Source organism: Cyclopterus lumpus, chromosome 19 (genome assembly GCF_009769545.1).
Source record: "Cyclopterus lumpus isolate fCycLum1 chromosome 19, fCycLum1.pri, whole genome shotgun sequence".
In the NCBI taxonomy this organism is placed as follows: domain Eukaryota; kingdom Metazoa; phylum Chordata; class Actinopteri; order Perciformes; family Cyclopteridae; genus Cyclopterus; species Cyclopterus lumpus.
Genome location: NC_046984.1, coordinates 9196371 through 9208532, shown reverse-complemented (window position 1 = coordinate 9208532; position 12162 = coordinate 9196371). Strand labels below are relative to the sequence as shown.

The following is a 12162-nucleotide window of genomic DNA, read 5'->3' as shown; positions in this document are numbered from 1 at the left end:
GGAAGGTTATTTTTAGTTTTTATTCTTTCAAATGCTACATACTCTAGCTTTAAAAGTAGAGGGCAAACACCAATCGATGCATCACAACTGTACTTGATCTGTTTTCTGCTAGATAATAGGTAATAATAATAATAATAATAATAATAATAATAATAATAATAATAATAATAATAATAATATTGGTTGTTGTTGGCAACTTAATTGTACATTTTGTGATCATTTAGGATTTATTTTAATGTATTCAGCCAAAACATTGTCAGATCTACATTTTGAAAAGTCACTAACACCTTTCATATATCGGGCTATTGCTGTTAGATATCAGTAGTGATTTTTATATTCATGGTTTTCTCTCTAGTGTCGCCATGTCTGACTTTGAAGATCGTGGGTAAGTCAATCCTACAAGTTCATTTATTTCTAATTTATAAACTTTTCTGCATTTGGAATACATGGCATGTCTGATGTATCTGTTTAATTCTTATTTTTTTAGAGGCCATCAAGAGGGTAAGGACATTCACTCCTTCATTAAATAAACAGCAGTTTCAGCATTTCTATCAAGTCAATTGTGTCTCCTTCTTTCTGCAGAAGAAGATGAGGATCAGGGGGAGGGAGGTGAGGATGTGATGCTGCGCTGTGTTGATTTAATCAACCTTACCTTAGAAATAACACATTGAGGTACCTAACAGATATATCAGCAACCTGTCGGTGAAAGTGTCCTCTAAGGATCAACATGCAAATAAGTATTTACATGTTGTAATCTATCCAGTACGTGCATATTGTCCCAGGAACGTTGAACTTCAATTCAAATTTAACAGGAAACTTTAAACCTTAAGTTCTTTCTAACGGGAGAAACAATGCTGTTCTTTTATAGGGCACTTCACAAGCCTCCATCGTGGTTATAAACAGTGGCCATAAACAATGTTTTTTCTATGTTTAAAAAATAATTGTTTGTCTATTGGTGTTAAACTAATAGGGAATACATTCATTAATTAAACACTCAATTAATTTCCTCTGCTGTGTCTTCAAAAAAAACGGATTTCTTTTTTGTTGCTGTTCTGGCTGTCATGTTGAAGAAGAACGCCCCAAATACAAGTAAGATTGACATGGAAATACTAAACATCAACACACATCGTCAGACCTGACTGCAAAATGCATTAGAAACACTCAGATTGAATGTGTTGACATGCCGTCATGTTCTTTTACAGGCCGGTCACACAGCTTGCTGCCCCTAAAATACCTGAGGGGGAGAGGGTGGACTTTGATGTATGTTCCTTCAAGGTTGTTGCTAATGGAAGATTTACACGATTATAGAGCCAGACACAGGCTTTCAATATACTTGATCTATGTATCCACTGGTCCCCGGCAGGATATCCATAGGAAAAGGATGGAGAAAGATCTTCTGGAGCTGCAGACTCTGATTGATGTCCACTTTGAGCAGAGGAAGAAAGAGGAACAGGAGCTGATTGGACTCAAAGACAGGATTGTAACTGTTTGTCCATTTGTTCCCCGTGTATTCTGAACAATAGTGATGAAACTTGAGCCATGTGTAAAAGTCAGACATGTTTTTTCTGTAATAGGAGAGCCGCCGGGCAGAAAGAGCTGAGCAGCAGCGTGTGAGGGCTGAAAAAGAGCGGCACAGACAGACACGGATTGCAGTAATTAACCTTCAACATTGTACTACATATGTTGTCAAAAATCCGCTGAGATCACAATATCTTTACCTGACTTCCTTTAGAAGGAGAGACAGAGGAAAGAGGACGAGGAGGCGAAGAAGAGGGCAGAGGATGAGGCCAAGAAGAAGAAAGTGCTCTCCAACATGGGAGCTCACTTCGGAGGCTTCCTGGCCAAGGTCAGAATAATACATTTACAGGCAGGTGGTGTCACTGTATGGTGTCAGAATTCACGTCTGTCTGATTCTCCAAGAAAGTGAGTTGTGTTTGTTTCCCGCAGGCAGAGCAGAGGCGAGGCAAAAAGCAAACTGCGAGGGAAATCAAGAGGAAGACTCTGGCAGATAGACGCAAGCCACTGGCCATTGAGACGCTGCAAGAGGACGGCCTGAGGTCAGTTCAGGGCCAGTAGAGACTGATGCATGTTGAATTTTTGTTTATGGTTGTGTTCATTTTAAATAATTATCCATTGCATTTGAAACCAGGTCCACGTTGTAGCTTGGTGAGCCTGCGCACACAAAGCTGTTGCCAAAAAAAAAGGTAAAAAGTGACTTCTTATTGTCATTTCAACTTGTTGACGCTCGTGTGTTTTAGAGAGAGAGCCAAGGAGATGTGGGAAAAAATCTACCAGCTGGAGTCAGAGAAATTTGACCTGACTGAAAGGACGAGGAGGCAGAAGTATGAGGTGAGTCATCGAGCCGGGAATATACAACACTGGTATTTTAAATATATATACTTTGTGAAGTCATTTGTTGTTGTTTGTTTCTCAGATCAACGTCCTCCGGAACAGAATCCAACATGCTCAGAAATTGTAAGTCACTCATCCCCGTCTACCTCGACACAACGTTCACACCACAAACAGTAGAGCGTTGCATAATGCTGCTTTGCATCGACTTTGCATTGACAGATGGATACACAGGAAAAGCTTTTAATATTTGCCACTTTATTCATATGGAAATAAAGTGATATCCATCTCCAAACAGTCACACTTGCTGGTCACTTCTGTGCTGACTGTTCATGATCTACTTTATTCTTGTTCCTGTCTCAATGCAGCAAAAAGGCCCATGGGAAGGGGAAGGTCGGCGGACGCTGGAAGTGAACTCACACTGGAGCCACGATGAAACAAGAAGACAGTTTGCTACTTTATGAACAAGATTAGAGATTGTTTGCCTGGCATTTATTAAAATACATCCGCTTGCAATTGTATCTGTATTCATTAAGATGCACGTATACATAAAATTGGTATTTTCTTGCAGTGTCATCCAAACAAGGAAAGGTTACTACAGCTACTACATGAACACACATTTATGTAGCTACTTATTGGTTAACTTCCTATGAGGGAAAAATAAACTCTGTCTGCATAGGACACTGAATAAATGACAAAGTGAGGTGAGGCACTATCACCTTGACTGTTGCATAGAGTGAAAAAGCTGCTGACAATGGGAGCAGAATAAATGAACCACCTTTACTTCCTCTGTGGTATGAAAACAGCATGGACGTCATCACTCTTCCCGTCACGCCACGGCTCAAATTCAGCCTCCAGTGCGATGCTCACCACTTTCTCTGCAAAGCCGGCTACTTGCTCTTTGGTCAGATCCAAAATGTACCTGCCACACAATGACACACAAATGCAACTTGAATGCAACCGCCGCATTACAGTTATCATTCCCTTTTTTTTTTTTTTTTTTTACAGATGGGATGTGTAGCGAACACAAATAAATCAGATACAGAAAAGCACATGCACACGAATACCAGAGCACGGTCACTGTACTCTTGGTGAACACAGTGTCACCATGGTAACCATGTCATAAAAAACCTCACTTGGCCAACTCCACGACAAGCACAGCGTCTGGTGCTGCAATCTGTCTCATTGTCGGGCCCAACTGGTGCACGCAGCTTCAGAGCATTGAGACAAAAACACAGAAATGAAACATGGTGAGAGGTCGCGTCAGTAGTCTGCGGTCATGATGGCGACTATATATAGAGAATTAGAGACAGAAAACGCTCACCTGGCAGAGAAGTAGATGGTGTTAAAGAAGTGTGAATATTTCAGTTTGTCTGGCAGTTTGTAAAGTGAGTCCGATGGCAGGAACGTCACAGAGATCCCATTCAGATGCACCAAGTCTGAAGGGGATTTGAGAACAGTTTCATACACAGCTACTGTTTTCTTTGTGTTGAGCATCAAAACAGTTATTCAGAGGGATGGGAAGTGATCTACCATACACTGAAAAGCTTAGAGACATGCTTCCCATTCACACTTCTTTAATTGTTTTCAATTGCATTAAAACACACTGGAACACAAATGTAGGCCACATAATCACATTGAATGTTTCACTGAAGTCTGAACATTTTCCCTGTGAGTCAAACAGCTTTTGTTATTGGGAAAGCTATTCTTACCCGCACTGCACTGACAAGCAAAGAAATGATGACCTGGCCTGCTCGTGTTTACAGCCATTTACCGTTAATGGTGACAGATTTTCGGTCCGCCTTGGGGGATGGCTCCTCTGCCGTTGCGTCTGACTGAGAGGTGATGGGACAGCCCCGTCTACTGGACAGGGAATGGAACAATTCCTGTACATTTGCAACAGAAATATCCTGGGCTGTCTGTGGATGTGATTAGAAGGAAGGCACAGAAACCATGAACATGTTCCTCAGTGTATTCACAGCTCACTGTAACTGTATGGTAAAAGGATGCGGAGACATTACTATGATCGAACATGTAATCTGTGTCATTGCTTCTGTATATTTGACCTTGACGTGTTGGCCATTCTGTGTCCTCAGCAGGCTCTTGTCATCAGTTTCAATGCCAAAGGAGAGATAAGGACTGGAAACGATGTCCCCCCAGTAGCCCGTGTAAGACACTTTTCCCCCTTTCTGTCCAGATGCACACACAGTTCCTTCATGTCATCTTGTTGCTGCATTGTGGAGAAACATTGTGCAGAAAAACTGACGAACACTTACCTGACAGAACACTCTGGAAGAGAGCAAACTTGGATTGGTTGTTTGGTAGACACCTTCCCTCATTTCGAACGCCAAACCCCGTTCCCTCCATTGTGTATATTGTTGTTTGTTGATGACGCCGCACTGCAGAAACAGAAAGAATGTCCATCTTTCAGTGCAACGAATGAGCTTACAAGTGTCTAACCGTCTAAAACGGATTTCTGAGGACAGATTTAGGAAGCGCGTGTTCATCAACAAACATAGAAAAGCACACCAAATATTTTAAATACCCCTTTCTCATGCAGTTTCATTTTGAGGTCCCAGTCGAAGCAGTTCTTCTTGGAGTCGTAGCGTGTTCCAAGGTGCTGCCGGACCCGATAATCCCAGGCTTTGGACATTAACACAGGGGCAGCACACTCAGACGAGGATGATGAAGGCCGAGGCTGGATCCACAACTTGAATATCCTGGCCAGCTCATCTCGCTCCTTGAACTGAGGAATTAATCAAATAATAATAAAAAAGTCTAGTTTCACGTGGGTTTGACTGAATGAAAAAAGAAAGAAAGAAAGAAACACAGAGGATAGGCTTTGTTTTAAAAATGATTGCACCTTGAGAAGAGTTGTGTTCAGAGAGGGGTGCGTGGCTTTCTCCAGTGTTTCAGTAACAGACAGAGTGAGCTGTGATGCTGCACGTCTCAGCGTCTCTTCTGTCTGACTGCGGATCTCACCATTCCCAAACACCTCCAAGAAAACCTCTGTCTTCTCTGGAAACAAAAAAAATATTTTAGATTTAGGACCCATTTATCTTTATTCACATCTATGAAGTCAATACTTCAACAAAATCCCACCCACCATTATTTCCCATGGTTTCCTTTGGCATCAGGGCCAGGTAGAGGAGCAGCAGCTGTCTTGCCACCACCTCCATCTTGTCTTCTATCACCCACACCTACAGTGGAGCAGGGAAGCAGTGTGCAGCTCAAAGTAGAGAACATCAATGTGTTAGCAGGGGGTCGCGTGACAGCTTAAGAGACTGGGAGGCTCACATGAAGGCTTTGCTGGTTCTGCAAAACAGAAATGGTCTTCAAAATATGTCGTGGATCTCCACTGCCAACCAGTAAAACATTGAAGTCCTCTTCAAGTCTCACAGGGCCTGTGTACAGGGGGAGAGAGAGGGAGGAAGAGAGAGGGAGAGAGGGAGGGAGAGGGAGAGAGAGAGAGAGAGAGAGAGAGAGAGAGAGACATCATCCAGTAGTGTGAGGAAGGGAGGGAGAGAGAGAGAGAGAGAGAGACATAATGCAGTAATGCACCATACTAGGACTGGGTACCAAACCTCAAAAGTTGGCTTTGAATACAGGTTCAAATTTGTAGTCTTGTTTACTTATTCTTTATTCAGATATATAAATTATCATGAGTCGCCATTTTCCCAATTTTTCGACTGTAATATTTAGGCAGAGTTCTTTAATGGCTGTTTCAATTTACAAATGACTTGTATTGTATTGTATGTATTTATTTGGCTGTGCTAGCACAAGTATCAAAACACATTTCAAAGGCTATCCAGCCCTACATTGATATCTCCTGTGCTATTGAATGGACAGAATTATAAAAAACATGAGATAAACCCTTAATTAAATGCAATTGCCCCATATATAACAATAGGCTACGACTAAGGATTAGTTGAATTTGAAGCTGTAATTTAGATAAACTGAAATGTTCACCACTGCACATTTATATCTGTAGACATAACTGTTTACCGATGCAATAGCATGTAAGCAGTACTTTTAGTTCAGGCGAAGATCATTTTGATCTGATGCCATCCACGTGCACACATCCACGTGCACCTGCGGCTCTCACCCAAACTCAGCAGGTCGCGCGCAGGACTGAAGCCCCACCACGTGATGCAGCCGGCGCCCTCAGATACCCGTTTGCCACTCATCCTGGGACCGAAACAGAGACACCGGAAGCGGCACACCTCACGTTACTATGTTAACATCTTAAAAGAGGGGCTTTATTGTTTACACAAAGTGTAACAGACTCGCCTCTCCCCTCAGTTGGGTAACAATCGGCCACGAGCTGCGACCACATACTGCAAGCTGATGGTAAAGACTCACCTCCCGGTGTGAAGGTACTCAGGCACCGTCTGAACGGAACGTTTGAGTTCTGCTGCTAGGCAACCGTTTTCTAAACGGGTCGGACAGGCGCCCTCTACCGGCGGGACATGATAGTGTATGTTATTAGGGTGAAACGTTGTATACTCTTTCCTATTTAATAACATGAATGTATTGAAGGTGAGTGAGTAAGAGAAGCACGGATGGAAAAAAAATAAATCCATTGTGGGGTTATTTGAATTTGCAATATCCAAAACATTACAACAAGCCTTTTAGCCTTGTTAGCTCTACCACAAGAACAGAGTGACACTGAACTCCTTCCTTTTTAGGCATCCACATTTTAATAGGCCCATGCATGAGCATACGCAAAAGATGCACATTCACAGATACGGGTTTTACCAGTATACAAATACAAAGTCATATTGGTTTACAGTATAAGGTCAACAGGGGGAGCTGATTAACAACCACATGTTGACTGTAGACACACACACACACACACATACACACACATTAAAGTATCTTAAAAGAAACAAGATGGAGAACAGGACATACAACTTGGGAACACCACCGCACTATGAGAATAAGTAAGATATTGGCAGTATTCAAACAAGGTCCGACTCTAACGAGGTTTTGCTTTGAGTGCCGCATCGACTTCTTCTTCGTGCAGCAGAGTGTGCCACTGGGCTACTGGACGTCTGGGATTGGCTAACATTTCTGACCAGTGGCGCAGGCCAACTCCTGTAGCTCCATAACCCATGAAGGTCTTTCCAATGGGGTCATTGCTGCCAAGTTTATCATAGTCAAACACTGTGATGACGACCTGCACTTTCTGAAAGACAAAAAAGAAAAAGAATATCAAATCACTACCTATATTAACAATAAGGGTCTGCACGGATTCTAATTGATAATTGATATTAAGACACATCTTACCTGTATCTGCTCAAAAGGGACTTCAAAACTGAAGCTCTCATTAAAGTAAGGATTGAGCGTGTTTTTCTTAACGGTCGTCTTTTTCTTCTTAATCCGTTTCCCATTTTGCTGCAGAACAATCTTCACGTACGGATCTTATATAGGAGGAAAAGAAGGTGATATAGTTGTGTTTTGTTGAGCTATTTTACTTCCTGCTAAGACTGAAATGTTGTTGTAGCCCAGTTTTACGAAGAATTAAGCAAATATCTGAAAGATAATAAGGAGACCTAATTACCTGATAGTCCACCAACATCCATTTTCTTCAGATTCTTTGCCTCCATGATGTTCACTGTCAGTTTTCCAGCAGTGGGTACATATCGTAAAGAAATGCAGACATCGCCCAGTTTTTCTTGCTGAAAGGGAAATATTATGGATTACCATCACAGCCCATCAAATTCAAATGAAGACATCTTTTATGAAACTGCAGATTATTATGATTGTTAACTAGAGAAGCAATGCATAGAGTATATTATTTAGTAAATATAAATACATGCAACATAACAACGATAGTAATATATATCATACCTCCTCCTTTTCACCACTCTCCACATCTCTCCATTGTTGCATCGGCTGGCCCAAATCAACGCTGTTCATGGGAATCTTTATCTCGCCGATTATGTCATGCTTGGAGAAGCGGTCAAAGTCAAAAACTTGCAGCATTAAAGTCTTTCCGCCCAACTCTGCATATGGGATCTAGAGAGGGAAGTTGTTACAGCATTAGAATGTACAATAGTTGAAGCTAGATTGTTTTGTTTACGTGGAATCACATTTACAAATGCAGACAACTACGAGGACCATACGGCGACAAGAGACAATTAAAAACATTCTGCTCGGATATTTTAGGGGATGGGATACCTTGACAGACGCCGTTCAGGCATGGAAAGATTAAAGACGCGGGGAAGTAGAGACATAGGCCAAACTTCTGTCTCACAAAGGGTAAAAAGGGACATGTCATCAACAACCTGGAACACCAACACATGCTGCGACAGAGACATAAAGACAAGAGCAAACAAAGCACAGACAACATCAAGTGGACGAAGGCACGATGTCAAGCACATGGTACCTTAAAGATGAAAGTCTCGTTGAAAACAGGACATAAATTCTTGCGTTGAACTTTGGTCTCATACTTCTTCTTTTTGTCTGGCAGCAAAAAGACTTTGACGTAGGGGTCTGAGGTTCCCCCCATGTCCATAGCAGCAAGGTCCTGAGCCTGAAGGATACCCACTATAAGCTTATAGGAGAAAAGACAACAGGTGTCAGAATGATCAGTCATGAAAAAAGTCTATAGATTTCTTCCTTTTCACACAGGATCTACCTGGGCATCTGTGAAGTTGTAGTCCAACGAGAACTCCAGCCGTCCCAACTTTTCCTGTTCTTTCTCTTCTTGCTCTCCTTCCTTCTTCACCTCTCCCTCCTTCAAAAGTGCATTGGATATTCATCATGAAGATCTAGATCAGGTAATATTATACAATAATGTGTTACTGGATATGATATACCTTCTCTCCAGCATCTCCTTCACCTTCCTTTTCCTTTTTGCGGCGACCTGTCTTCCGCTCCCTCACTTTCTTTGGCTTTTTCTTTTTCCCGAAGCATTTCTTGAAAAGACAGAAGATGAAGCATGCTACCAAAACCAGGACCACCACGACAATGGCTGCTACTGCCCACACCGGAACTGCAAAATAAAAATAAGGTGAATTCACTCATCAGTATGCACTGTATGCAAAATGGGACAATGCTTATTATGGCAGACATGTATGGATGTCTGACCCTCTGTTATTTTCAAATATAATGACAGGATGTGAAAAAAACCAGCAACAATAAAAGAAACAAAAAGCATTAATCTAAAACAGATTTTTAAGTAGACTTTTAAACACTACCCTCTCTATCGAAGGCTTTGTAAAAGTCGTACGCATCAGGATTTTCAAGAGGATTTATATGCTACACAATCTTGAGATTACATCAAAGAAAAATCCACTTTCATAAATCGGTTTACAATCTAAATCAGTTCCAACAATATTGGGACTCCTTTTCAAAAGCTTGGAAACAGAACTGAGAGCGTAATGCACACTATCATGGAAATAAGACTTGATATATTGAAACAAAAAACTTTATTTTGGAGGGTTCTTTGCAGCATTTCTTAGCCTTACATTTTTTCAAACACTTGCTTTCTGTGGGCACGGTTTGATGAGCATGCATGTGTGTTGTCAGCAACACCCTCTCCACAATCAGATAATAACACACTGTAAGCTGGGAGTGGCCCTGTACAACCACAGTCCATTAGGTGCCTTACTCATAGCACTGCAGCAGTAGTGGTTAAATTAAGGGAAAAACAATTCTTGTGCTCTTTTTCCACTTGGATCTTTTATGGGTATGAACGTCACAAATAGTTGGTATAATGACCATGAAAACAACCTCAAACTCCTATGAGTCATTTGTTCAACACTGGTCAATAGAATATGTAATATTATATATCATAATGTACATGGGTGGATTTCTATCAAATGATAACCAAATAGGATGTCAAATATAAGTACTTAAATATATTAAGTTGTGAAATTGAAATTCTAGAAGTGGGCTTACTTGGCAGATGACCAAGTTCATTCATGAACTTCTCCTTGATGTGTTTGTAGTCGTGTCCGGGGTGATGCTCCGTATGGGAGTGCTCATGGTGTTCCGTATGGGAGTGCTCATGGTGAACTGGCTCGGTTGCTTCCTCCTGCTCCGGTTCAGACGGCTCCGCAGCCCTCCGGGCCCGGACCCCTGCGCTGGCCAACCTCATGGCAGCTGTCAAAATAGGAGAATCGGTGCAGTTATTGTTGGTTTGTCATATTCTGTCATATTGGCTCCTGCAGTGAGAGATAACACAACTATGTATGTGCGTTATGTAATCCCTATGTCCATGCGTTGCTGTACAGTTCAAGAGCATAGGCCATCTTTAAGCCAGATGCTCAACATGGCTGACCCAAATCCCTCTGTTACTCTCATTCTCTCTGCCATCTCTCTATTGCTGTCACTCCCCTGTTTGTCCCATCCCTAGTTTTCTCTCATCACTGTCTATGCATGTAACTGGATTAAACTGTGGCACTACAGTATTAATCCAAAATCCCTCCTCAAAGCTTTAATAAACTGGGGTTGGTCTCCTCCCTCAATTTTCCTCCTATGAAGTTTTATGAGAAGCATTTTTCAAAGGACGTCCAGTAGATTTCATGGATTTCTAGTTTTCATGTATTATTATCCATATACTTAAAAAATATATATATTATTTTATTATATGTATATATATATATATATATATATATATTGTACAACAAAAACTATAATTGTATATTTAATAATAATATTAGATGAAAAAAATACAATTATAAATAAATACTTTTAGAAATATAATGTACATAGAAAGTAACATTTTGTTGAAATCATAGAACTTTCTCGAATTAATTTTTCTAATTTTTCTACTAAAAATAATGACTGAAATAAAAACACTAATGACATATCTTTGCATTTATAGGTATTTCTTATCAGACGTGTATTAGGGTGATGGTTTATTTCAGATTCATCGGACACAATCAGCAAATCACTCACATAACAACAGTCAAGAGGTGCGCCACGCAGTTAAGTGGGTATGTTCAAATCCTAATGGTATTTTATCATTAAAAAAATTACCAGTTTGAATTTGCTGAAATGTAGTGCTCTTAATCAAAATGTTTGAAATCGTATGCATATTTATCTCACCTGTTGATGTCCCTTTAATTCCCTCTATGCCGACACAGCTTTTGGAGCAACTTTTGGTTCAAAGTGTATTTCTCGCTGCTTCCCCTTTGGCCCTCACACAGCCATCGTTTCTTCTGTAGGCTGCTGACTCTGACTGGCAGGCTCCCTGCAACCCTTTCTATCAAAGCCATAGAGCTGTCAAATCACTAGAGCAGCGTTGTGATTTAATCCCCCCTCCCCTCCCCTCCTCCTGATATTAGAATGCTGACAACACATCTGTTGCTGTATGTCTCTGGACAAAGATGCATGGAGAGCGACCGTCACCTTGTTGTGTATTACCACTCCACTGTTACATTTCACACATGTTGAACAATGTAAGGCTTCTTCTTGTTGAGTAGGAAAAGTGGCTGATAAAACATGGCAGTGGTGGACGTGTTTATCCATTGGATTGAAGAGGTTGTAGTACATCCAGCCCTCCGCTAATCCCCTCAGCATTGCTGTCCTTGCAGTCCATCTACTAACAACTTTCACTGAGAGTGGATATTCCATCCTCCCCATCCCATGGCTTACCATTAAACTGTACAAAACACATACCCGTATTTAGAGCACTGTGAACAGTAATCCCTCGGCGTGCTGCCACTTGTTTGCACTGCTACATCTGGAGATCTCAGTGGCTCCAACCCAACATGCAACAGCTTCCTCTAATAGATTACTAACTAAACTGCATTGGGTAACAACATGGAAAAAGAACACCAACATAAGTGTCATCTTGTT

The 12162-nt window shown here is 41.2% G+C and overlaps 3 protein-coding genes across 8 annotated transcripts; 1 reads left to right on the top strand and 2 right to left on the bottom strand.

Moving 5' to 3' along the window:
- The first annotated feature begins 270 nt into the window (after positions 1–270).
- Positions 271–2844, top strand: LOC117748406 (troponin T, slow skeletal muscle-like). Of its 2 annotated transcripts, none has more exons than XM_034558116.1 (12): positions 271–385; positions 488–501; positions 583–609; positions 1071–1089; positions 1203–1260; positions 1364–1480; positions 1575–1652; positions 1733–1846; positions 1948–2057; positions 2259–2349; positions 2435–2475; positions 2718–2844. In XM_034558116.1, the coding sequence occupies exons 1-12, from the start codon at positions 363–365 to the stop codon at positions 2761–2763; spliced, it is 738 nt and encodes a 245-aa protein (XP_034414007.1). In that variant the 5' UTR covers positions 271–362; the 3' UTR covers positions 2764–2844. The 2 variants fall into 2 exon arrangements, with proteins under 2 accessions (XP_034414007.1, XP_034414005.1); XM_034558114.1 differs by having other exon boundaries at positions 1203–1275.
- LOC117748405 (dynein assembly factor 3, axonemal-like) lies at positions 2579–6775 on the bottom strand. Of its 2 annotated transcripts, XM_034558113.1 has the most exons (13): positions 6712–6775; positions 6455–6537; positions 5647–5753; positions 5456–5549; positions 5213–5367; positions 4895–5095; positions 4626–4748; positions 4416–4538; positions 4124–4268; positions 3674–3788; positions 3486–3560; positions 3128–3271; positions 2579–2770 (listed from the first exon to the last, which is right to left on the bottom strand). In XM_034558113.1, exons 2-12 carry the CDS (start codon positions 6534–6536, stop codon positions 3130–3132), a joined length of 1362 nt encoding a protein of 453 aa, XP_034414004.1. In that variant the 5' UTR covers position 6537; positions 6712–6775; the 3' UTR covers positions 2579–2770; positions 3128–3129. The 2 variants fall into 2 exon arrangements, with proteins under 2 accessions (XP_034414004.1, XP_034414003.1); XM_034558112.1 differs by lacking the exon at positions 2579–2770 and having other exon boundaries at positions 2827–3271.
- A 330-nt stretch (positions 6776–7105) lies between these two features.
- syt5b (synaptotagmin Vb) lies at positions 7106–12088 on the bottom strand. 4 transcript variants are annotated; one of them, XM_034558665.1, is made up of 10 exons: positions 11983–12088; positions 11410–11566; positions 10258–10461; positions 9174–9349; positions 8993–9091; positions 8741–8908; positions 8203–8370; positions 7913–8030; positions 7639–7772; positions 7106–7537 (listed from the first exon to the last, which is right to left on the bottom strand). In XM_034558665.1, the coding sequence occupies exons 3-10, from the start codon at positions 10454–10456 to the stop codon at positions 7328–7330; spliced, it is 1272 nt and encodes a 423-aa protein (XP_034414556.1). In that variant the 5' UTR covers positions 10457–10461; positions 11410–11566; positions 11983–12088; the 3' UTR covers positions 7106–7327. The 4 variants fall into 4 exon arrangements, with proteins under 4 accessions (XP_034414556.1, XP_034414557.1, XP_034414555.1 ...); XM_034558666.1 differs by lacking the exon at positions 11410–11566 and having other exon boundaries at positions 11983–12074; XM_034558664.1 differs by having other exon boundaries at positions 11410–12026.
- Between the last annotated feature and the right edge of the window lie 74 nt (positions 12089–12162).